This window comes from Lagenorhynchus albirostris, chromosome 20, assembly GCF_949774975.1.
Source record: "Lagenorhynchus albirostris chromosome 20, mLagAlb1.1, whole genome shotgun sequence".
NCBI classification, from domain to species: domain Eukaryota; kingdom Metazoa; phylum Chordata; class Mammalia; order Artiodactyla; family Delphinidae; genus Lagenorhynchus; species Lagenorhynchus albirostris.
Window position 1 is genome coordinate 10,623,876 of NC_083114.1, and position 23,867 is coordinate 10,647,742.

At 56.6% G+C, this 23,867-nt stretch overlaps 2 protein-coding genes across 4 annotated transcripts in view; one reads left to right on the forward strand and one right to left on the reverse strand.

The window, feature by feature from the left end:
• Positions 1 to 537: 537 nt before the first annotated feature.
• Positions 538 to 2,149, reverse strand: LOC132511486 (uncharacterized). Its single transcript, XM_060134663.1, has 2 exons — positions 2,096 to 2,149; positions 538 to 1,161 (listed from the first exon to the last, which is right to left on the reverse strand). Exons 1-2 carry the CDS (start codon positions 2,147 to 2,149, stop codon positions 538 to 540), a joined length of 678 nt encoding a protein of 225 aa, XP_059990646.1.
• Positions 787 to 23,867, forward strand: part of WSCD1 (WSC domain containing 1) — a 40,616-nt gene continuing 17,535 nt past the window's right edge. For 2 of the 3 annotated variants that reach the window (XM_060133487.1, XM_060133489.1), the window contains exons 1-5: positions 787 to 881; positions 10,040 to 10,740; positions 17,152 to 17,266; positions 17,608 to 17,792; positions 21,967 to 22,088. In XM_060133487.1, the coding sequence (XP_059989470.1) occupies positions 10,314 to 10,740; positions 17,152 to 17,266; positions 17,608 to 17,792; positions 21,967 to 22,088 (849 nt within the window). In that variant the 5' untranslated portion in view covers positions 787 to 881; positions 10,040 to 10,313. Of the gene's footprint in view, positions 882 to 6,913; positions 9,054 to 10,039; positions 10,741 to 17,151; positions 17,267 to 17,607; positions 17,793 to 21,966; positions 22,089 to 23,867 lie in introns of those variants that run through there. The other variant, XM_060133488.1, reaches the window with a different exon arrangement.

Genomic DNA, 23,867 nt, shown 5'->3' on the forward strand with positions numbered 1-23,867 from the left:
GTCAGTGTCTAGCTCTGCATGGGACAGTGATCCAGTGTGTGTCTGCTTCTGTGAGTTGGTATCAGAGCGTTACAAACTGGGTGGCTGGAGGTACAGGTGTGCCTGTCACAGTGCCCCAGCAAAACAGAGCCCAGTGTGTGTGTGTGTGTGTGTGTGTGTGTGTGTGTGTGAGTGAGTGTAGGGGTCAGGGTGTCTGTGAAGCAGTGATTCAGTGTGTTTGAATCAGTGTGCGTGTGTCCCCGAGGGTTTGAGCGAGTGTGGCGGCGTGCTCGTGCCCTGTGTGCTTGTGTAGACGCGTGTTGGTGTGAGCGCCAATGCATTCGCCCGGTGTGTGTATTTTACGGAGAGCGAGGCTGTGTGTGTGTGTGTGTGTGTGTGTGTGTGTGTGTATGGGAGTGAGTGTCAGCGTCTCTGCTCCCCAGCAGCGCGAGTGGGCTGGTCCCCAGGACCTGGGCTGGGGGTGGGCGCCGCCCCGCCCCCCCAGCCGCGACCCCTCCCACGTGCGGCGGGCTGAGGGTGGCGGTAGGACGGCCGCCTCTAGGACCCGGCGGCGGCCGGCCGCTGTCCCCGGGCCGCGCGAGTGAGCATGTGCAGAGCCGGGCGCCCGCTCGCCCGCCGCCCGCCGCTTGCCGCCCGCCGCCCGCTCGGCGCCCGCTTGCTCCGCCGCCGCGGCTCAGCCCGGACGTCCGCAGCCCAGGGAGCCAGGTGGCGGCGCCTTGTGCCCGGGGCGCGTCGGGCCGCTCCTCGCCGCGGGCCGCCCGGGGGCGTGCGGGCGCCAAGGGCGCCTAGGCTCCGGGCACTGCGGGGTTGCGGGCTCGGCGCCCCAGGGAGGCGGGCGCGTGGCCGCCGGAGCGGCCGCCCCAGCTGGTCGCGATTGCGGGGTGAGTGCGATCTCCGGGTGCCCCAGCCGGGACCCCCGCGCGGGCTGCGGGCAGGGTTCCCCCAGCCGCGGGCCAACAAGTTTGTGTAGACGCGGCCGGGAGCGCGGCGGGGCTGCACCTGCTCCGGCTCCGGGGCGCGCTGGCGGGGGGACGCCTCTCGCGGGGCCACGGCGGCTTCGCCCGGGAGTGTGTGCGCGTGGAGCCGGGCTGGGGGGCTGCTTCGGCACGAGCGGGATGGGGCGGGGGTGCGCAAAGCAGTTTCCCAAGCCGCGTCCGCCTCCTGGAATCCTCAGAGACCCTCCGTTTCCCCGGAGGGAGCCGTGGATCTGGGGAGGGGGCGAGGACAGGCTTTGGGGTGCGCACTGCCTCTTCTAAGAGGAGACAGTGGCAGCTCGCTCTTGTTCCGCCACCACGCCAGGCTTCCGGTCAGCGGAGGGTTTTCTCTGTCTCTTGGTGAACTTGAGGCACGGGCAAAGGCGAAACGCACGTATTTCGTCCAGAAAAATTACTCCAAGGAGAGCTCTGCATTTTCCTAAGAGTAGACGGAAGCTCACGACTGGAGGCTACTAATTGCGTTTTTCGTTTCTCATGCGAAGCCTCCAGGGGGGTCTTCTGCCTCAGGGTAACCAACCCCCTGGGGGTCTGTTTTCCTGAGCATCTGTGCCCACCGATGATGCCTGCTCGGTGCTGGCTCGCCCGTGGGGAGGGCGGGGGCGGAGAGGGAGACCTCTGACCCTTCTCTGAGCAGTGGGAGGGCTGGTTGTAAGGGTTCCAGCCCCCCACCCCGTCCTGCCCTGGGATCCCGCTGCTAACCACGCTCGCCTGCTCCCCACCTGCTCCCGAGATGGACAGACTCGGAACTCCTCTCTACTTTTCTAACAGCGTTAGACGCTGTCCTCCCTCTTGCCGCTGGAAGGGCGTGCTTCAGTTTGTGGAGCACTCGGGTTATCCCATGTTGGGACGCCGTGATTGGGAACAGGAGCTGGGGGGGCCTTTTCCTTCTCTCCTCTGAATAGCCTAGGTTATCGGGCACAGAGAGTGAGGGCTCGTGGTGAGTGGAATACAGGAGGCAGAAAGCTGGCTGGCTCCGCTCTGCCTGCAGCCGCCCCTGCCTGCTGGTTGCAAGGGCTGGAGAGAGGGCAGCGGGGAGGTTTCCCTCGAGTATTCCCCTCACTGCCCCCAGCCCCACGCCATACCCTTAGCTCTGGCCTCACCAGTCCCTTGGAGAAGATGCCCCGGTGGGCCATCAGAGAGCCCAGCAGTTCCATGGGGAGGAGCAGCCGTGTTCATCTCTGATGCACACTCGCTGAAGGAAGCGTGGCAGGCAGCTGGGCTGGTGCGCTGAGCCCGGCAGCCTCATCTTCCCCCAGGAGAAGCCCCCTGGCCTTCACCTGCAGCTGCATCCCCCTGTCTTCAGCAGGACCATTGCCACAGCTCCTCTGGAAGAATGCCTTATTTGGGGGGGAGGGGATCCCTTATTCAGTGGGCGTTGGAGCCCTGCGGGGCACTGTCCTGTGGCCTGCAGCATGTCTGGCTAGGAGTGAAGAGACGCTAGGATTAGGCAGAAGGCCAGACCCCTGCCCCTTTCTTCCCGTCTGCCTAACCAGGCAGAAGTGGATATTGTGGGCCACCCGTTGGTCGGCTGCTAAAGCCTGAGCCTCTGAGCGCTGGGCAGTGAGTTGCAGAGCTGCTTGCCCGTACAGTCTGCCTGAACAGGCAACCCAGAGCCTCTAGACCAGGACTGAACCATGTCCGAGCAGCGCCTCTCAGGAGGGCGTGTTTCTCTTTGTAGACACGCCCGGCTTGAGATCCTATCTGGCTCAGACCCAAGTCAGCCGTAGTGAGACCAGTGCCCCGGACTCTCCCTCCGGAGCTACGCTGAGGCCAGGGCAAAGCTCAGTGTTATAGACCTTCGGGGTCTTTATCCACAGGATGTGAGTGATGATCAGACCCACCAGCAGGGGCGGAACTGGGTTGGAGGCAAGCCCTGCTCATCTGAGGCATGAGTGCTTGAACGTGGCTTTGGACTACCTTCTCCCTGGGCCTCTTTTCACACTGCAGCTTTTAATCTCTCTTCCTCGTGGTTTTGACAAACAGCATGTTGACGTATCACCTGGAAAGTTGTTGGAAGGGTGGCACTTTTGGAGAACGTATTTAGGGAGGAACTCTATCTCCCAATGCGGAACTGAGAGTAGTTGGAAGAATGGGGTGAATTAATTGTGTACATCATAAAACACTGTGTGCCTCTTGGTAGCAGTTAAGGCTTTCCTCCTCCACTTTGATTCTCTTTTTCTTGCTCCTGGAAACTCATGAGGGGGCCAGGAGGGTGCCGAGGACAGGAAGGCGCAAGGTGTCTTGGCCTCCCCCACCCCCGGCATAAGTCCCCCATCCCAGTGACCTGAGGCACTGCGGGCACAGAGCCAGAGAAGGGCGAGGTTCACTTTGGCTGGGTACTCCACCCACTTGCCCAGATTTATCCAAATCACTCAGTGGGGTTTGCACAAACCTCTAGAGTTTGCCACTCAATGGGAGAAACATACGAACACATGAACAAAATCGGGTTCTACTAAAGAGGTGGCCCAGAGATAGCCTAAAAGTGTCTGTGATTGGCTCTTGCAAGAGTGGGTTGGGCTCCACATCAACCAACTAAAAAGGCGAAATGCCTTTTAGCGCATTTGGTCGTGTTCTGTCTTTCTTTGCAGCCCTGGCCTCTAGAGGGGTGCCTGGAGGCATCTCCATCCCTGGAGTTGAACAGATGAAGACCATGTGATATGGTAGATGATGCCACAGACCTGGAATCCGCAAACTTGGGTTCAGTCTAGCAATAGCTGTTTGTCTTTGGTCAAGTTAATTTGCCCTCTGTCTTCCTCAAATTCTGCATCTCCACGATGGAGATGATAATGATTTGACTTCACCAGTTTATGGGAAGATCGTTCATTCATTTGATGATCTGTTGATTCATTCAGCACACTTGAGAGTGTGTGAAAGTACCTTGCATTCTCTAATATGGTCCATAAAGATTTATTCTTATTTATATGAACCCCAGCACTTTGGTTTGCTGGAGGATTCCCCCCTCCCCCCACCTCCTTTGCATTGAATGGCGTTTCAGCCTTACTGTTATGTTTTATACCTTTTTAGCAATATTTCTTATTTTGGACCTTTTAAGTTCTGAAGTTCAGAAGATCAAAAGATTTGCCTCCTCAGAGGCAGGGACCCCACCCCATTCCCATTTCCCAGACCTTGTCCCACCCCAGGGCCCAGCAGATCTATATTTAGTGGGCCCTTTGCTCTCTTTCTGAATCTCCAAGAGCCAGAGGCGTGAGACCCTGGGATGAGGGCAGCATGGCCCTGAGCCTTGGAGGGTGGCCGGTGGGCACAGAGTTCTGGGGTCTGCCCTGTGCCCCACCCAGAGGTGGACAGAGGCACTGCCTGTGTCTATGAGGGGTTCATAGGCTGGGAGGAGAAGTGGGCAGCGTAGCCGGGACTCAAGGCAGGACACGTCGCCCAGAGCATCCAGCCTCGCCGTCGAGCGCTGGGGAGTGGCTCTGCTCTGGGGATCAGGAAACCTTCTTGGAGGGGGTGGCATTAGAGCTGAGCCTTGGTAGCCACAAAGCCTTTCAGAGCCACAAGATGGGGCCCACGTTGGCATCCCTGGCCGGCGGAAGAGTATGTGTAAGGGGGCATGAAGCATTGCACGCCGGCCAGTGGGGCGTCGACTTCTGGAAGGAATACTGAAGGGAAGTTGCTGGGAGACTGAACCAGGAAGGGCCACTGAATGCCAGGCTGAGGCGCTTGAACTTGGCCGTCTGAGTCCTGGGGAGCCACTGCAGGCTATAGCATTGCTCGTTCTTGGTGTTAGAAAGATCTCTTTGTTAGGATGCTGGGAGGGGACAGCGGCTCGGAGAGGGGGCGGGGTCCAGATGACAGGCACTGAGCCTGAGCAAGGCAGAGGCAGGGGTTGAGGGTGGGAAGAGACAGGGGAGGGCTAATTCAGAGCGCTGAGCCCAGCTGGAAGCTCCCCGGTGTGGCTTTGCTGAGGTCCTGAGGCTGAGACAGCCGCCTGCCCCGACCCCAGCCGCGGGTCACGCAGGCTGGGGCTCCCAACTGCTAGAGCACGAATGCCCACCTCCTTGTCTGGGGAGCAACACGTCGGTCCCTGTTCCTTGAGCTTAGGGCAATCACCCTGCTAAGAGCGCACCGCTCTGGATCCCCAGAGGGTTGCAGCCCTCACCGCAGTGGCCGCAGGGGCCGAAATGCTTCTGGGGCAGCTGGAGTTGTTCTCCCCTCGCCTGCCTGTCCTCTCTGGCAGGGGGCGGTGAAGGGTGATGGAGTCACATGACTGAACCCCAGTGGCCACTGGTGAGGCTCAGGCCGTCTCTGACCTCTTTCTCCAGCCCCCAGGCCCCAGGGTCTGCCTTCTCTCCTCTCCCGGCTGTCGCCACCCCTCTCCTGTTCAGTCCCTTGGGAACCCCAGCCTGGAGTCATCTGCCCAACCCTCGTCCCTTCGGGCTGAGCCGCAGCTGCTACCTGGGGCCCAGATAACAACAGAGTAACAGCCGAGGGCTCAGTTGTCTAAGTCCCCAGCTGAGACCCCCAGAAGCCCCTCTGTCCCAATACTCTCCTCTCATTCCTGGGAAGAAGCTGAGGGGCTCCCTCCCCTGGGCCCTGGGCTCCTCTGGGGTGACACCTGGGCCTCTGGCAGGCCGCCAGGCAGGACAGCTGGCGTCCACCTGTCCAGCCTGAGGCTCGTGCCTCCCTGGTGCCTCCCCCCTCCCGACACGGCCGGAGCCTCAGGTAGGGGTGGGCCCCCTGCCCCCCATCGTCCCCCTGAAGCACTTTGCATGATTCCCAGACAGGCGGTGTCACATGGGAAGCATGCCTGGGGGAAGAATGGTCCAGACCTGCAACAGAGGGGAGGGGCCCAGGAGGCTGGGACGCTGACCACATGGCAGCATCTGGGAGGTCTGACAGGGGTGGGGCGAGGGGGGTGACACCGTGTGAGGCACCATGTCTGGGGGCTTCATCCTGGCATGTTTTCAAAAAGGTGGTGATGGAGACACGCTAACCCCCTTTCAGGATTCAATCTTGCCTCGTGTGAAGCTGGTGTGGGGAGAGAGGCGGGAAGCTTAGTGGGCGTGGGGTGGGCTCTGGGAGCAGGGAGCCGGGTCTGAATTCTGGTCCTGGTTTGTCTGGCCTCGGCCAAGGGGCTTCACCCAGCTGAGCTTTAGAGACCGGGGCTCTCAGATGGGGGTGATCAGGGCATCTGCCTCGGCGGGAGATGGGAGTAAACGACATGGTGCAGGTGAAATACACAACCCAGTCTAGTTGGATTATTCCACGCTGCCAAGTGCTTCATAAATGGTGGCATCGAAAAAGCAAGCAATCGCTAAGAGCTGTCTTAGCATGGGGCAGCTTCAAGTAAGCCTGGGCTAGTGCGCCCACCCCAGGGAGTTGGAGGCTGAGAGGAGGTGTGGGTGGCTGATTCCCCCCACAGCTCAGCTGCTGCAGGCCCCTCCTCCAGCGTCTCCACGTTTGCCTCTTTTGCGCTGGTAAGCTGAAGGCTGTAGGTAACGGAAGGCTTACTCCCTGATTCGATCCCAGGACAAGGCGTACTCACCCCCATTTAACATGAGGAGCCTGAGGCTCTGCCCTGTGCGGTGACTTGATCAAGGTGGATTTGCTCTAATGGAGGGCCTCCCGGCCTTGGGGTACGGCAGGCGCAGCTGACGGGCAGCGGCTACATACGCGCCCCAGGCGCTGGCCGCTCCCGCTGTGCAGCTGCCCTGTGGCTTGGCTGTGAGCCCTTGTGCAGATGCTGCAGTAGCCCAGCCCCCCACCCCCACCCCAGGCCTCTTTCAGGTTCAGTCGCTCAACAAACACTTCTATGGGCACTGCCCTGCCGGATGTGTGCTAGGATCTGGGGATGTGGCGAGAATGTGAGATCGGGTGTCATCTGTGCCCTGGGGGAGAGGTGAGCGTGGCAGAGAGTGGGGGACGACTGACGAACGTAATATCAGTGGGAAGTGGGCTGGAAGTCTGGGCAGGGGGACGGGTTCCTGTTGTGGCAGGTGTTCTGGGCTGGGAATCGGCTTCGCGACGTTGCAAGTTCAGAGCGGCAGCCTGCCTTATAGGAGGCCAGGGTCGTTGAGCGCTGGCGTGAAAGTAGCTGCCCCCGGCCCCCACGTCCAGTGCCCACCTCCCCAGACCAGGGGAGGCCCCTCTGGGAAGGGGTGGCTCTAGAGAGGACTTGGTTGGGGGGGGGCTTGGGGAACCCGGGTGTGATCGCCCTGACAGTGCCGCATCCCACTGTGCCCTTTGTAGGGTGCTCCCAGAGCCTGTATACAAATGTGTATGGAGTTCTGGCCGGGTCTTGGCTTCAAAATTCTGAACTGCTGATCCATTGCCCACCTTTTGGCTCCAACTCATCAGAACCTTTCTCCCCACAGCAGGCGTCCTCTCTCCCTTTATATTTTAGTTCTATAGGATTTTTCACTGATAGAATCCCAATCTTGTAACCAGAAGCCTTTTGCAAGCAGATCCGGAAACCTCTCTTCGTAGCATGACACAGGAAGGATAACATATAAAGCTCAGGCACCCTTATTAATTTCCATGTATCTGTAAGACCTGAACTGGTGAAACGGCGTCCTCTGCGCTTACGTATTACTCCATCTCCCGTGTTTCCAGTGAGGCTCCCACAGCTCTGAATAACCGGAATTTGAGATTTCATTGCCCTGACACCCACAGGAGGAGGTTTCTGATATCATGATTCGCCTATTAACGTAGCTTCTCATTCATTTTTAAAAAATGTATTCAGAAACAGAGATGGCTGAGCATCTATGCTGCTGGGGCTCATGCTGGGGGCCAGGGTTACTAAAATGCATAGGGCATGACCTCTAGGCTTGAGTCAGTCAGAGTCCTGCAGGGATGATTGACAAGTACGGGGACAATTAAAATTATCTCGGGGTGGTGAATGCTGGGATGGGGGTCAGCACGGGCTGTGGGAAGACAGAGAAATCTACACCAGTGGGTAGGTGGTAGTCAGGGAGAGCTTCTTGGAGGAAGTGGCACCTGGGCTGATTCTCGGAAGATACACAAGGATTCACCAGGCAAAGAGGGAGAAAAAGACATCAAATGCATTGTGTATAAAGGCACCAGGGCAGATGTGCTGTGTGGTCGCTCTGCTGGACTCTGTATGTACGTGTGTGTGTGTGTGTGTGTGTGTGTGTGTGTGTGTGTGTGTGTACACGCACATGTGCACACGTCATGGGGAAGCAGAAGGAAAGGGCCTGGCGAGAGGTGAGCTGGCTGGGCTGGATCAGGACGGGGGCCTCGTATGTCATGCTAAGGAGCTTAGAGTTTAGCCCAAAGCCATGGGGAGCTACTGAAAAGGGTTTTAAGCGGGGGAGAGCCATGATCAGATTTGTGTGTTAGTGGCATCACCCTGGCGGCCTTGCAGAGGATGGATTGGAGGCGCCAAAGCTAGAGGCAGGGAGATCAGTCAGGAGTTCTTGGCATTTTCTCTGCAGTTCTACAAATCTGACGAGGCTGGCTGGGGTGGGCCTGGCACACACCAGCTTAGAGAGGAAATAAAAGCTCTGGAGACCCGTCTGGAAGGGCTCCCAGACTCAGGGTTTAATTCCACCTTCATTTGCTGATTCCCTAGCCTGCCACCCCTGCCCCAGCCTGAAGGACCCACCGGACCCCCATATTCCCAGATCCTGCCCTCCCCAGAAGCCTCAGAACCTGGCAGCTCTCAGCATTGGATCAAAAAGGGTCATGCTGGTCTGGGCCCCTCCCGGGACCCTGGAGTGCCAGGCCGCAAGAGCCCAAACATTGTCTTTCCTCTCACACCCAGCCGCCGTCCGTAGGGCACAGAGCAGCCATTGAGGGGCCGTGGGGCCCTGGTGGAGGTACCGGGCCCTGTTACAGGCAGCGGCTTAGTCACGCTCCTAGGACTCTTTCTCCCTGGGACAAGCCTGTCCTTGTGTTAAGGGCCGTCCTCACCCAGCAGCCCGGCTCACAGCAGCTGCGGGACCCTCTGCGAACCCGTGACAGTGCACTTCAGAGGCGCCGCCAAAGGAAACCAAAGCCCAGCGTGAGAGCTGAGTCCTGGGGAGCAGAGGGGCACCCGGGACGGCTGCTCTGAGAGCCCTCCCCCCTTCACCTCATCAGGTGTCCAGCCCCGCTGGCAGGTGCATGGCCTGGGGCACTCTCCTGCTCTGGCCTCCTGCCTTTAGGAGACTATGCAAGCCCACTCTCTCCCCATGTGCCCTCTCCTGTGTTAAAACCGACCCACGTCTGCAGAAGCATTTCCAAAAGACAGTTTGCAGCCCCAAGGCACCCGGGGAGTCAGCACGCATGTATTGAGCTCCTGCTGTATACTCATGCCTTGGGCTGGGTGCACACATAGGTGGTGGGGTCTCATTATAGGCTGGGCCATGTGTCAGTTCAGAGTCCAGGCTCTGAATACATGCTCTTCCAAACCTCGGCCCCTCTGCTCACCAGCTGTGTGACTTTGGGAAAGTTACGTTGCCTCCTTTTGCCCCAGTTTCCTCATCTGTAAAATGCGGATAGTACTGTACAATATCTACCTCGCTGGGTTGGTGTGAGGATTAAATGAGATGATACATAAAGCATTTAGCTCAGTGCCTGGCATGAAGTAAGGATTCAGTACAAAAACACTGCTGTGGGTTTTTTGGTTTTTTTTTTTTTTTTTTTGATGGGAGTGGAAGGTGTTTATTTCTTTCTTTTTTTCTCCCCCGACTCCCCTCCCATCCAGGCTGCCACATAACATTGAGCAGAGTTCCCTGTGCTGTTCAGTAGACCCTTGTTGGTTATCCTTTTTAAACATACTCTGCTACTGCTTTTCCTCCTTACCGCTATCGTTATTGGATCTTCCTGCCACTCCGGGATAGAGTGTTAGCCCCCTTTTACAGGTGAGGAAGCTGAGGCCCAGTGAGCTGAAGTAACCCACCTGATGTCACACAGTCATGCAGTGGCAGAGCTGGGACTGGAACCCAGCTCTCTGTCATGTGCTCTTGCAACACGGCGGTTCCCTTTGGTAAACAGAGCCCTGGAGTGCAGGGTGCCTGACCCTGGGGCAGTGGGAGAAGTGGACCCTCCTATTGCATCTAAGTGCCCTTTCTCTTCTTTTCCAGATTTATAAGCTGGAGATGAGGGTCGCTAGAGCCCAGGGATGGCAGAGTTTGTGACACTTGGGCAGAAGCTGCAGCTGCAGGGTCCGGGCCGGAGTTAAGTGATGGTGTCACGTGAGCACCTGCTGAAAACCAGGCGGGAGGAACAGTAACCCCAGGAGAGCACAGGCTGCTGCCGGGATGCAGGGATGACGCCTCCGCGGGCCCCAGCCTCCCTCCCGCCTGGGTGCTAGGAGCCGTCCCTGGGCTCCAGCCGGGAGCCCTGCCGCTCAGGGGCATGGCCAAACCTTTCTTCCGACTCCAGAAGTTTCTCCGCCGGACGCAGTTCCTGCTCTTCTTCCTCACAGCCGCCTACCTGATGACCGGCAGCCTGCTGCTGCTGCAGCGGGCCCGCGTGGGCCTCCCGCCGGGCCCCCGGGCCCCCGGCCCCCTGCAGGCCCTGCCCGTGGCCGCCGTGGCGCTGGGCGTGGGCCTGCTGGACAGCCGAGCCCTGCACGACCCCCGGGTCAGCCCAGAGCTGCTGCTCGGCGTGGACGTGCTGCGGGGCCCCCTGGCCCGGCCCCGGCCCGGCCCCCGCTGGCTCCGCAGCCGCAACTCAGAGCTGCACCAGCTGCGGCGCCGCTGGTTCCACCACTTAAAGGGGGACCCCCAGGGGCCGCCCGCCCTGGGCCCCGAGGCCCCCAGGCCAGCCGCCAGCAGCCAAGGTAGGTCCTCAGCCCTGGGTCTCGTTGCCTGTATGGGAGCTACTCCCAGGGGCCCCATTCGGGGTCACAGGATTGGGGTCCCCTCTCCCTGGCCCTGGCGGCAGCCTGAGAAGTAGGCGCCGAGAGCCCAGGGCCTTCCCACACCGCCCCTCCCCCGGCTCCGAGGCAGACAGGAGGGGCCTGGGAGGGGAAGCCCTCTGGAGTTTTGCTCGCTCCCCAGCTGGGCTCGCACGTGGCTGGAGGTTGAGATGTGCGAGCATCTTGGAGCTGAGACAGACCTCGGCTTGAATCCTGGCTCAGCTCCAAGTTTATTGGGTGACCACGTCTCTTAATTTCTCTGGGCTCCTCGGAAATGGAGGCTGAGATACCTGCCCCAGGGTTATGGTGAGGATTAAATGTGATCATATAGAGCAGTGGTTTGCGAAGCAGGGTCACAGACCAGCAGCCTCAGCATCACCTGGGAGCTTGTTGCAAGTGCAGATTCTCAGACCTACCAAGTCCCAGACTCCGGGGCGGGGGCCGGCAGTCTGGAGCAGCAGGGTCTCCAGGTGGTCCTCGTGCACGCAAAAGCTGAGGGCCGCTGGGCTAGGCGTCCTGACGTATTCGCTGGCACTCAGGAACTGGCAGCTCTTATTATTTAAACTCCCCCAAGGTCATTCTCTTAGTCTGGGTTCCCCGGAAGCAAACCCTGAAATCAGGATTTAAATGGACTTGGTTAATTTGGGATGTGATCCCAGGAACACTGGTAGGGGAGTGGGAAGTGAGGCAGGGAAGAGAAGGTGGTCAGTAAAGGGTACGTTATGGAGCAAGTGGGGGCTTGGAGCGAGGCTAGAACATGCATCTTAGGGTGGAGGCAGCAAGGCCGCGGGGACACGGGCGGGACGCTTATCAGACCGCCAGAGTCATGCAGCTGGGACTCCATCATGGGGTCAGCCTGGTTCCAGGTCGGGACTCTTTACACCAAGTTATCCAGACTGTGCAGGGCCCAGTTAACTGAGCCTGTGTGACGTGAGCACCCACGGAGTGTCACAGCTATTGTTGGGTGGTGACTGATCTCAGTCAGTGTCCCAGCATCCCTGTCACCACCCCATTTGGTCCTGTACCACAAATCACAGGAGAACTGCTATCCTGAGTATAAGAAGTGGAGTTGGAGCTTAGAGTCCTCAGTGGCAGGATATAGAAGAAGATGAGGCAAGAGCCTTAGGAGGTTGAGTCTGGTGGCCCAGTACAGTGAAGACTGGAGGACTCTGCCTTCTACAAAAAAGAAACTTCCATGGAATGAAGTTTCATCTGAAATCCTCTAGGTCATAGCCCTTGCGTGGGATTCCTCAGCAAGGCTTCCATGTAAGAATGAGGGAGAATTGAGGAACTGGTTCTGTAGCTCATTTCATATAGATACAATTTCTGTAAACTCTGCCCAATACATCTAGAAGCTGGGTCTCTATGCAGGCTATACCAGTGTAACTCATTTAGACTAAAGTGTAAGTGACTAAACAAAGTTGCCATGGATTTCTTGGAAAGAAGGCATGGAAAGAGCACAAGTTTTGAAAACAGACCTGGGTTTCTCTCTTGGTATTGCCAGTTATGGGCTCTATGACCTTGGGCAAATTAGCCATGATTCCTCTTTTTATTTCTCTCAGTCCACACTTACTGAGGACCCATGTATAAGTCTCCATGTGTGCTATCCACCGTGCACTTGAGGAGCTCAGTCTGGTGGTGGAATCAGATGTGCACCCAAATGATTACCCCACAGTGTGACTGAGGCATCATAGAGGCACGTGCAAAGGGCTTGGGGCTCATTAGACAGAAGTGACAAGTTCTTTGTAACCTGGCTTCAGGGTGACTGGGCAGCAGAGGAGAGGACTCAGGGTGACCTGGTTATAGCCCTGTGTATAGAATACGTATATCCAGGAGAACCAGTGGGTACCCCTTAAGTCATCATTTAGAGAGGCGATGGAAGAGGCTGCCGTGAACGCTGAGGAGATCGTGGTGAGATGTAAACAGGACCGATCGTCACCCGTTATACACCACCAGTTTCTGCCCTGAGTCCCTGAGTGCCCTCCACACTCTGATGCTCTGGCTGACCCTCCCTGGTGACCCCCAAACCTAGCAAGTGAAGGGTTAATGCCTGGTACAGCGGGAACAGTCAGGTTCTGGTGTTGAATGGTGATAATGCTGACAGGTTGGTGCCCCGCCCCAATAGGTTATTCAGTATTTTGAATATCCCCCAGGATTAGAGGAAGAATTCGCCCTCTGGGAAAGGCTGTGGTATCCTGGCTGGAGATCTTCAGAGAAAGTGGGGAGAGGCGGGCACTGGCCTGAGGATCCTCTGGGAGCCCCCTTCCCTTCTTGGGGCTCTGTGGGCCCCGCACAGCCAGGGGGGCCTCCCTGGTGGAGGCTAGCTCGCAGGCCAGCCCTCGGGACAGCTGCTGGGGTTGCAGACAAAGAGGGCGTCTCTTTGCGGCCCAGGCAGCCTGCCATCCCCCTGTAAGGGGATCCGGCAGGCAAGCCTTGGAAGCTGCAGGAGGTCCCATCAATCACTGAGCATTTCATTATACCTTGGACAACATCCATAATGGAATAAAATGTCAGTAAGTTTACTAGGGGAAAAATAGTAACTTCTCCATAGCCAGTTTGTTTTTTATTGATAGTAATTTGCAAAGACATTGCAATATCTCCAAAGCCATCGTTAATAGCCTCACGGCATGTCCATTTTGATGTGCAAATGAGCAGATGCGGAGTCACAGACAATAATATATCGCCTCCGTTTCAGCCGAAAGTAATAAATCCGTCTCAGAATGTGTCCCAGTGCATCCCTGGGAAGTCCTTTCTTTTTGCACATTCTCTCTTTCTAACTCTGTCAGGGAGTTAGAAAAGCCATTCATTATTTTTCCAAGAGAAGGGGCTCCTCTCCTCCTCACAAGCAGAGGGGGAGGCGCCTGCGTCTCAGGCCTTTGCTACAAACTGAGATGGGACCAGCGGGGCATGGGCGTCCCCTCCAGACCGGTCAGTTCCACCCGATGGCCAGCTGGTAGCTGGTTAGCCTCTTCTTGTTTTTGAAGAACCCAAGCCTGACTGCTCAAAACCATTTCTTTCTCTTTTATTAATGTGTTCCGCTAATATTTACGGAGCCGGGACTTCCCTGGTGGCGCAGTGGTTAAGAATTCGCCTGCCAATGCAGGGGACACGGGTTCGAGCCCTGGTCCGGGAAGATCCCACATGCCGCGGAGCAACTGTGCCCGTGCGCCACAGCTACTGAGCCTGCGCTCTAGAGCCCGGGAGCCACAACTACTGAAGCCCACATGCCTAGAGCCTGTGCTCTGCAGCAAGAGAAGCCACCGCAATGAGAAGCCCGTGCACCGCAATGAAGAGTAGCCCCCGCTCACCTCAACTAGAGAAAGCCCGCGTGCAGCAACAAAGACCCAACACAGCCAAAAATAAATAAATTAAAAAAAAAATTTACGGAGCCATTGTCACACTCGGCCCCCAGGTTAGAGTGTAGGATCAGAATAATTATCGCTGTCACTTATCTGAGCATCTGTGACGTGCCTAGATGTACATCTGTTATTTCATTTAATGTAATCTTTGAACAGCCTTATGATGTCAGCGGTGCTGTCACCATTTTAATGACGAAGGATTTTTGCATTTCAGGGAAGTATAGTCATGTAAAAATATTTATTGTTAATAATGACGTATAAACAATAAAAGCAGTCACCGCTGAGCCCGTACTACATGCCACGCCTGCATTAGACACTTTCTGTGTTATCTCGTGGAATTCTCACAACCACCCCGTGAATTCCAGGAGACCATATCCCCATTTTACAGATGGGAAAGTGGAGGCTCAGGAAGGGGAAGCTGCACATGCCGGATCACGCAGTCAGACAGTAGTGGAACCTGGATTTGAATCTAAGGCAGCCCATTCCCTAAGGCAGTTTCCCCCACTCTCCCCGCAAAATGTGTATGCGCCGGTCTCAGCCTTCAGGGGTCTTGAGCCCAGGCACCTTTAGAACCTTCTGGTTAATTTCCCATCAACGGTGATAAATGTTTAGCAACCCCTGAGCTTGTTTCGGATGTTTACTTGAAAGCTATAATAGAATTTCTTCTTTGCTGAGCAACACACATCAGAAATTTCTTAAATACTAGTTTTTTTGTTTTTTTTTTTTTTTTTACTAAGTAGGCAGGCTAAGGAGAGCGATTGATTCTCACTGACCTGGGTGAGAGCTTTCTGGTCTTGGTAGTCCTGAGATTTATATAAAGAGAGAGAAGCTTGTGGGGACTGGGTGTCTGGGGTCCCGAGTAGAGGAGTGGAGCCTGTGTCCATGGACAGACACTGGGTGTGGCCAGGTGTGTGCCGCTGGGCATCCGCAATGAAGGTGACCTCAAGAGGTTCATAGCCTGGAAGGGGGGGAGACCCTTTGGCAGACACTGAGAAGGTGACTGTTTCTGTCTCCTCAGCCCCAGCTCCTCTAACCTGAGGTCTCTGGGTCTTCAACCATTCCTGGCATGGCAGAGAGTCCCATCTTCCCCCATCTTGATCATCTTCCTCTTGCCTTACCTTTCTTAACCTGGGGCCCTGGGAATCGCACATTGGTGCAGCCAATGGGACCAGCCCCTCCTTGCATCTGGGCTCTCTGCTCCCCCTCTTGCACCCTCGCAGGATGTCAGTGTGGGTTTTAGGAGCTCTGACCCACTGTTGGCATCGTGCCTGACCCTGTGTGGTGAGTCACCAGCTAAGGGGAAGGTGTGGTCCCTGCCCTCAATGAGCCTTAAGTCATGGTACAGAGACAGGATACACAGGTGTACACGATTTTTAACAACAACAGTTAACGATAAGGATTTGGGTGACAGCAAGGTTTTCAGACACTCAGTGTGACAATTCAGAGAAAGGAGAGGCCGTAGTGGGCTGGAGTGGTCAGGGCTGTAAGTTGTCAAGGACAGGTAGGAAGTAAAGTGTGGACATGCGGGAGGGAGCAGGGACATGTCCAAATGTGGCAAGAGGGATGAGCTTGGGTGGGGTGGTGGGTTGCATTTATGCATTTGAAAGTTGAGGAAACTGAGGCACAGAATGTTGAAGTGATTTAGTCAAGGTCAGAGATGGATTTAAGTGTGCTGTTCACACCCGGGAAAATCACTCCCTGATTTGGGCCCCAGGAATGAAGGCTGGCAGACCCACTCCTCCAAACCACTCAGCAGGCGGCCCTGAGCTGCTGCTCTGGGCCAGGTTCTTGGCAGCAGCAAAAGCCAGTCTGGCCTGAACAGGGAGCTCCTGGACTGGTGGATGAGATCGCTACTCCTCCCCGCAAAGCCGTTTGGGAGCTGGCAGGCTGTTGGGAGGCCTTGGGTGTGCGGCTTCCCAGAGACAGCCTAATTTCCGGAGGCTGCAGCGTACCGCTCAGGCGCCACCTGAGACATCCTGGAACTGAGTGTAGGCGTTGCCCTGGAGACGAGAAGCATCTTTATCACGGGTGCCTGGTCCAGATCTGGGCACAGCTATTGAGGGTGTGCATTCACAGCTCGGACTACGTGATGGCGTGTTTGCAAACTCCCAATGCACAGTTCCTTCAGCGCGCTGCGATGCACATGACATTTACACACCTGACACACCTGCTTAGTGCTCGAGTTCTCCAGGCTTTGCTGCGCATTTCTGGAGGCAGCTCCCTCTCTTGAGGTGACAGGTCAGGGCTGTTTCCCATTGACATGTGTACGGTTGGGTCGACACTGTCGCTGCTTTGTGGAGTCTTGTTCCCTAGTGTCCCTTTGCAGGAATGTGCCACAGATGCCCTCACTGGGGAGGGCTCAGCTGTCCCTTGGTCCTAATGATTCCCACACAGGGCAGCTCTCTTACATGTTAACAGGTGTGTAAGCAGCATCTGCTTACACACCTGCAGGGATGGGGGCTTACTTCCTCCTGGGGTGGCAGATTTTCTTCTTGATATAACTCTCCCTGTTTGCAAGATCTTTATGTTAGCTAAGATCAGATTTCCATAACTCATTTCTTCCCTCTGGATCACGAGGCGGTGACAGAACCTGCCTATCGAGACATTTTTGGAGGCAGAGAGGCCTTTTCCAGCCTAGGAAGGGTAGGGATGGAGAGGAGAGGGGTCCAGGGGAAGAAATTAAACGAGCCAGACTCAGTGGGTGAGGGTCAGTGGAAGAAAGTTGTATTCTATCTGATGCCAGGCTCCTGGCAGGGTGTCTGGAGGGACAGTGGGCCATTAACTAGGAAAAGGGGGAGGACGAGAACAATGTGGAAGTGTCCAGAGGCGCTTCAGGGAGGGTTGGACCACAGCCGCATCCCCTGGGCTTCTCTGAGAAGAGCCTTAGCCAGGAAGGGCAATGCCAAGGGTGGAGCCAGGTAATCTCCCCTCTCTCCGGGGCCTCTGAGTCTCTGCTGTTCTTCCCCGCCTGCAGGCACATACATGGGATGCTTCAGTGACGACGGCCAGGAGAGAACTCTGAAGGGGGCTGTGTTTTTTGACTTGAGAAAGATGACCGTCTCCCACTGCCAGAATGCGTGCGCTGAGCGGTAAGTGTGGGACCCTGACCATCAGCTCCACTGGAAATAAGGTCCAGAAAGTGGAAGTGGTGTCCCTGAGGAGATGCGTCCGCTTCCAGTTGGCTGTCATAGTGTAAGCAGAGCTCGACCGATCAGATCCCAGTTGTCCGGAACAAAGAAAGTTTACAGACGGGACGGCAGGGGGTTATGGAAAGAGCTCTGGGCTCAGTGTCAGGAGAGCCGGGGTTCACTTCCTGCAATGCCAGGACTCACCCTTAGCCTGGCCCCAGACCCAGCTGCCATTCCTGGAACCAGACCTCAGTGCCCTGGGCCAAGGTCAGGACTCACCCCAGGCCCCGCTCTGCCTGCAGGTCCTACGTCTATGCCGGTTTGGAGGCCGGGGCCGAATGCTACTGTGGAAACCGGCTCCCAGCAATGAGCATGGGGCCAGAGGAGTGTAACCAGGAGTGCAAAGGGGAGAAGAGCTCCGTGTGCGGGGGTGTGGGCCGTCTCTCCGTGTACCGCGTGGAGCAGCTGCAGCCCGGCTCCAGGAAGCGTGAGTGTACCAGTCTGTCCCTGAGTTCCGTCTGTCCCCTGCTCTGCCACCACCCCCGCACCTGCAGCCCCTCATCCAAACCACATGGGACCGAGCCTGTGCTCCGCCTTCCTCACCACCTTCCCCAGACAGGCTCGCGGCAGGGGTGTGGGGTTAGCCTAAGTTCGCTCGAGTTCATGACCGAGGCACATCTTTCCTTATCCTCTACAGGAGAGAGAAACTGATCAGGAGGCCCAGGGCCTAGGTCTAGGTGTGTCTCAGACATGCTGTGCGGCCTCAGGCAGTTTGCTTCCCCTCTCTGGTTTCCAGTCTAGTTTGTGAAGTGCAGAGGCAGACTTTGATTTCTAGCAATGGGGCAGACCAGGTAGTCTGAATGTTTCCTAGCTATGAAACACCTAGAAATGCTGGGTAAAATTGTTTTAAATGCACAGCTGAACTAACAAGAAAGTAAGGAAATCCCTAGCTCCAGGAAAGAAGTGGGAAATAGGAATCACAGTGGTGAGATGAAGGTAATCAAGGATGCTGTGCAGCTCTGGGTCTCCGCCAGGGGAAGTCGCTCATCTTGGTGATCACACGGCTTAGGTTTTCATGTCCACAGAGGACAGAAAAGGAGGCTTTGAGCCTGTCAGGGTAGGGAGTTGGATTGAAACTTCTGTATAAAGTTGGATCCAATTTCACTGAAGTATAAATCAGTGAAATTTTACATTAAAAAAAAAACAACCTGCCAGAAATAGAAAAACTTGTCTGTTTTGACCTGAGCTTTGGGTGAAAAACAATTTTCCTAAGAATTTATAACCTAAGAGTTTATAATTGCAGGCCTGCATTTGTCTGCGTTTTAAGGTTCAGATTTGTGCCATCTGCCTGGTCCTGAAAGCTCCAACATGAAGTTTGGCTTTGGGCCATCTGGAGGTACCAACAGAGGCACGTGCAAAATTCTCTCTTGGGAGCTCTGCCACCAACCCAGGTGTAAAGGGTTCCCGTCGCTGAATTCCCACTGAAGATGAGTTTACAATTCAAAATTATAGAACTCAGGGGAAATAATCGACCACGAGGGAGAGTAAACTGGTGCATCAAACAGCAAGACTGAACCTCCCGGAATTTCACCTGAAAGTGCAGAGATGTCATCTCAACAGAGATGATCACTGAGGGGGCCCAGCTAGGTGTTGGTGAAACTCAAATTTGTCCTCATTGCAAGATGAGCTGCACATCCACTTGCTGTAATTATAAAAGGCCCTTCTATAAATTAATATGGCTGTGTACATTTGCACATTTGGGGGGCCGTCCTCTTCCTGACGGGGAGGGGCCAGGCTGGGAAACAGTCAGAGCGTGGGAGACCTCCCCCCACCGCTGGCGAGTGTGAGACTGCAGGTGATGGAAGCACAGCCCAGCATCCAGGAGCATCAACTCATGAACTCAGCCACCTCTGGCCATGGACCAGGGCTCCGGGAGAGCTGATGGATTAGTTCGAGAACTGGACAGAGCTCAGAGAAAGGGGTCAGGTCAGACGCGAAGACTGCAGAGGGGTTTCTGGGAGAGCTTTCCGAGTGACGAAGGAGTTTGCTAAGCAGTCCGGAAGCCCAGCTCAGAGAAGCATGGGTGAGCTGCAAAGCCAACACTGGCTACCATCTCTGGGGTCAGAGTGATGGGGAGAGTGGCTCAGTGCTCAGACCCGGCCAGCTAGGCTATTCCAGTGCTTTCTATATTCAGACAGGATTGTCTGGGAACCAGGGCTCCGGATGGGGGAATGGGGACAGGGGTGGAGACCCTGACAGTGCACTCTACGGATTCACCAATGAGCCATTAACTTAACAGATACTCATTGACACCTACTCTGTGGCAGGCCCTGTCCTGGCTCAGCAGTTTGCCATGGTACATGGATGTATCAAGTCCCGCCCTGTCATCTGGGCATCCACATGGGCTTCCTGAGGACCAAACTGCTCCAGGAGGGCTTCTTGGACCTTTGATTTTCCTGGGTTCAAACAACATTAGCCCCCCTGACTCCTCAGCCCTGCCCGCCAGGAGGATCAGGTCTGTATGTGGGCTCTGCGCTGCCCTGGCAGCTCGTCCTGCCTGCTCAGCCACTGACCCTCAGAGATCAGTACTTGGCTCTAGGTTGCCCACTGGTTAAGGGTCAGATGGTCCAGTCATTCGAGCCAGCCTCAGATCTCAAGCCGGCTAGACTTGTTGTCATAGTTAATGTTGAAACGGTGGGACAGCCACCCCTTCCGGCAGGCTGGGGAGCCTGCACGGCTGGCCTTTGCCGGCCTGCTCCCCTCTCAAGGGCGTGAACCGACAGGATCTCTGTCAAGAGGTGACCAGGTGACCGGCCATCTGAAATTTCAGCTTCTCACTGGCAAGGAGCTCTCACAGGAGTAAGAGCCGTGAAGGTGCCCCTCGGGTTGGGCTCAGAGGGAGGTGCAGAGCAGGTCATCAGTGCCTCCATCTTGGAGGCGTCCTTCTGCCCAAGCGCCCCTGGAGCTGTCACCTGGGGAGCGGGAGGGAAGGGTGTGGAATGGGCTGCCCTGGGTGACAGCCTCTTCCCCGACAGTCACAGCGGTGCAGTCTAGAGGCAGCGGATACTGCACTTCTAGCAGCATCCTGTACCACTGACCTGTTCCAGCTTGTGCCGCGCCCTCACCTGCCCTGTCGTGTCCAATTCCTTATTCTGTCGGCACATATTGGTCACCTGCTGTGTGTCAGGCCCTGGGCCGGGTGTGGGGAGCATTGGGGTGACCCAGATGCAGCCTCCTCGCAGGCCGCAGGGAGGTACTCACCGGAACACTGCTCACCCTCCCTTGCCATGTGGCCCGAAGCCTGTCTCCCTGGAGCCTGTCCCACCCCAGTGCAGCTGACCGAGGACCACAGCCCAGTCCGTCTAGATATTTTGTCCTTTGGGGGCCCAGTCACGCCACAGGACAGGACGGAGTTCTGTGGGTCCTGCACAAGTCGTCACCCCAGGCCCTTGCACCAAAATCCAGGGCAGGAAAGTGGCTCTGGGAGATGAAACCCCACGGGGGCTGGCATGTGGGTGCATGTCATCCCTCAGAACAACTCTAGCCGCCAGGTGTTACTTAGGTGAGAAAATGGAGAGTCTCTGAGTCCATGACACGCCCAGATTGCTGACTGAGTCCCTGGCGGTGCCGGGGCTTGATCCCAGGCCGTCGTTAGGATGCTCTGCGTGGACTCTTTTCCCAGCACCAGGCTGCTTTCCTTCCTCTGTGCCCTGATAGGTCCGTGCCCTGACGCCCAGACCACGGGTGCCATGGTCGATAGGATGGGCTTCCAGACCCAGAGTTTGGTCCTGCTTTGTCGTTTTGCATGGAGAGAGCCTCCCGCCATGGTGCCGCTGGCTAGAGGGTTTCTGCTCTCTCCAAGAGGTGTGGCAGGCGGAGAGAACCGGGAGAGGTGCTGAGCCCCGGGAGATGTTGTGTTAAAAAGGAGCATGGGATGAGAATCAGGACGCCATCCAGAGAAACTCTGAGGAGTCTGGAGGAAATAGGAACAGTTGGTGCCGGAACATTCCAGAAGGTTTGTCCCCACACCAAGGAAGCCAACTAGGGAGCTGAACTTCCCCACCAGAAGGTCTGTAGAACAACTTGGCAGCCTGTGTACCACGGGCTTGAGGAGTATTCCTAGAATTTGGCGGGAGTTCAAGACCAGAGAAAGCAAAGTAGTGGTGTGACTCGACGGCACAGCAAGAGGGAGTGTGGCAGGATTTCAGGTTTCCAAGTCGACTTTTCTTTTCGCGCGTGCGTGGGTAGGACAGAGTTTTCCAGAGTGTCAATCTCTTGGGTCACCCAGTGCAGAATCTAGTACGGAATGGGTGCACGATCCCGATTTGTGGAAGGAAGGAAGGGAAGGAGGAGGAGAGGACGCACACTGTCCCCCGAGGGCTGGCAGGAGAAGCAAGACATGAGTGCAGAAGCTTCAGCAAATGGTCCCTTGTCGGTGACCCCGGCGACCCAGGCTAACGAAGGTTCTGGTGCCTGGTTTCTCTCAGGAGCTTGGCTTGACCACAGCCTCTACGGGCAGTTTGCCCTCTCTGATTGGAAATCTGCCTTTCCTGAGTGTTTTTCCACCTGTTTTGGCCTCTGAAGCCACTGTTTTCCTCTGTGACAGGCACCGAGAATGGTGGGCACCATTTCTCACCGGAACCCCATTTCCTTCCCCGCAGGAAGGACCGTCACATACCGGGGCTGCTTCCGACTGCTGGAGAACGTCACCCACGCCTTCCCCGACTCCCTGGTACAGGCCAACGTGACCGTGGAGACGTGTTCAGGATTTTGTTCCCAGAAAGTAAGAGCAATTATGATCTCACAGCCCTGTCCTTTAACCATCCAGCCTGAGTGGTGGTCTCAGGGAGGGGCAGGTGCCCGTGCGGGGCTGCGGCTGTCCGTCCTCGGAGCCTGGGTGGGAGCTGAGGAGGGAGGTCCGGGAGGGCGGGCGATGACGCAGCAGAGTCGCCGAGGATGCCGGCAGGAAGCCCGCTAACGAGGTGATCCGGGGCTGGGTGGGGAATTGTCAGAGAAGGTTGTAAAGCTGAAAGAATCGTGCCTTTCCCGACGTGAGCTCTTGGCACGAGTGTCAGATGTTAAGTTGACTTGGTTTGGAAACAGGAAGATGCTGGCTTGGGACTTGGGGAGTGCAGATTTTCTGTTATTTGCGCTGACGGCGTTGGGCCACGAATCTGACTTCCGGGGGCTGTAGGTACTCATGTACCTTTGGTTCAGCCTGGGCTGAGGACTGGAGTGTGGCTCTGTGCAGGGGCTGGGCTGGGCACCAAAGCCCACTGTCCCTGCATTGCATGCCAGCTCCAGGGTGGGAAATGTTGATCAAGGCCACGTGGGGCTTGCACAAAGCAGGACCGGGGACGGGGTGTGAAGTGAGGCTGGCGGGACCGGCGGGCCGCCCAAAGGGCTTTGAGAGCTGGCGCTGGAGACCCGTGGTCTCCAGATTGGGCTGGAGGCCGTGGCCCTGGAAATAGCCCCAGGTGGCAGGAGGCTGGGATTTGGGGCTGCTCCGATGTGCTGGGGTTCAGTAGCCTTGACGGGACTGTGATACGTGGCAGTGTAACAGCGTAGGGCTAGGAGAGAGGAGGGCCTTGGCAACGATGATGGTCTTTACCAACAGAAGCTAACGGGTATTGATCGTTTATTCCAGGTTCTGTTCCAACTTTGCACGTGTTAACCCATTGAATCCTCCTGACAACCGTAGGTGCTCTGATTAACTGCATTTTGCAGGTGAGGAAACAGAGAGCTCGGGCATCCTGCCCGAGGTCACACGGCCAGGAAGGGGGAGATCCAGGATTTGAACTCCGCCTAGCTCCGTAGCCTGCTGGTTGTTAGAAGGGTATAGGGCGTGGGCCTCAGCCAAAGCACATGTAGTTGGACACAAAGAAGCACTCCCTGCAGGGGGCCCCGACCCACAGGGAGCTGCCGCGCTCTCAGCCCTATTGAGATGCTTCCCTTGGAGGTGGGGGGAGACAAAGCCTTTTTCCTACTCGCTTCCCTCTTGCACAGTCGCGGCCTTTGAAGTGGCTCTCTGACAACTCTGGCATTTCCAAAGCCACTGCCAAGGATGTCTTAGGCATCAGGGCTCATGAGACACAATTCTGGGAGCCGAAAAGACTGTTCGTTGATTCACAGACATCTGGCCTGGGGACCCCTTCCGCCCCTCTCCCCCTGGTGGGATCAGAGCCAGTAGAGATGGCAGGGACACCTGCTCGCCCAGCAGGGGAGCAAGCCGCCCTCTCTGGGCTTCCTTCACACCTGCAGTTCAGAGCGGCTCCCTGGAGGGCCGCGCGCTGGAATCAGAGGAACTCAGCTGATCTGGGCCTGCTGAAGGCCAGCCTCCCGGTCAGCAGACATAGAGGCGTCTTCCTGTGTGCCAGGCGTTGGGTTGCAGCCTTCCCACCGGTGGTCGGCTCACGGCTCTCAGTGCTCCGTGAGCGGGGATAGTCTGACCCCTGCTTGCTGCGGAGCTAGTGCAGGTTTGCAGGAGTGAGAGCTCTCACACGCAGGCACAGAGCGACGGGGCTTTACATCCCACTCTCGACACCATGCCCCGTGCTTTTCA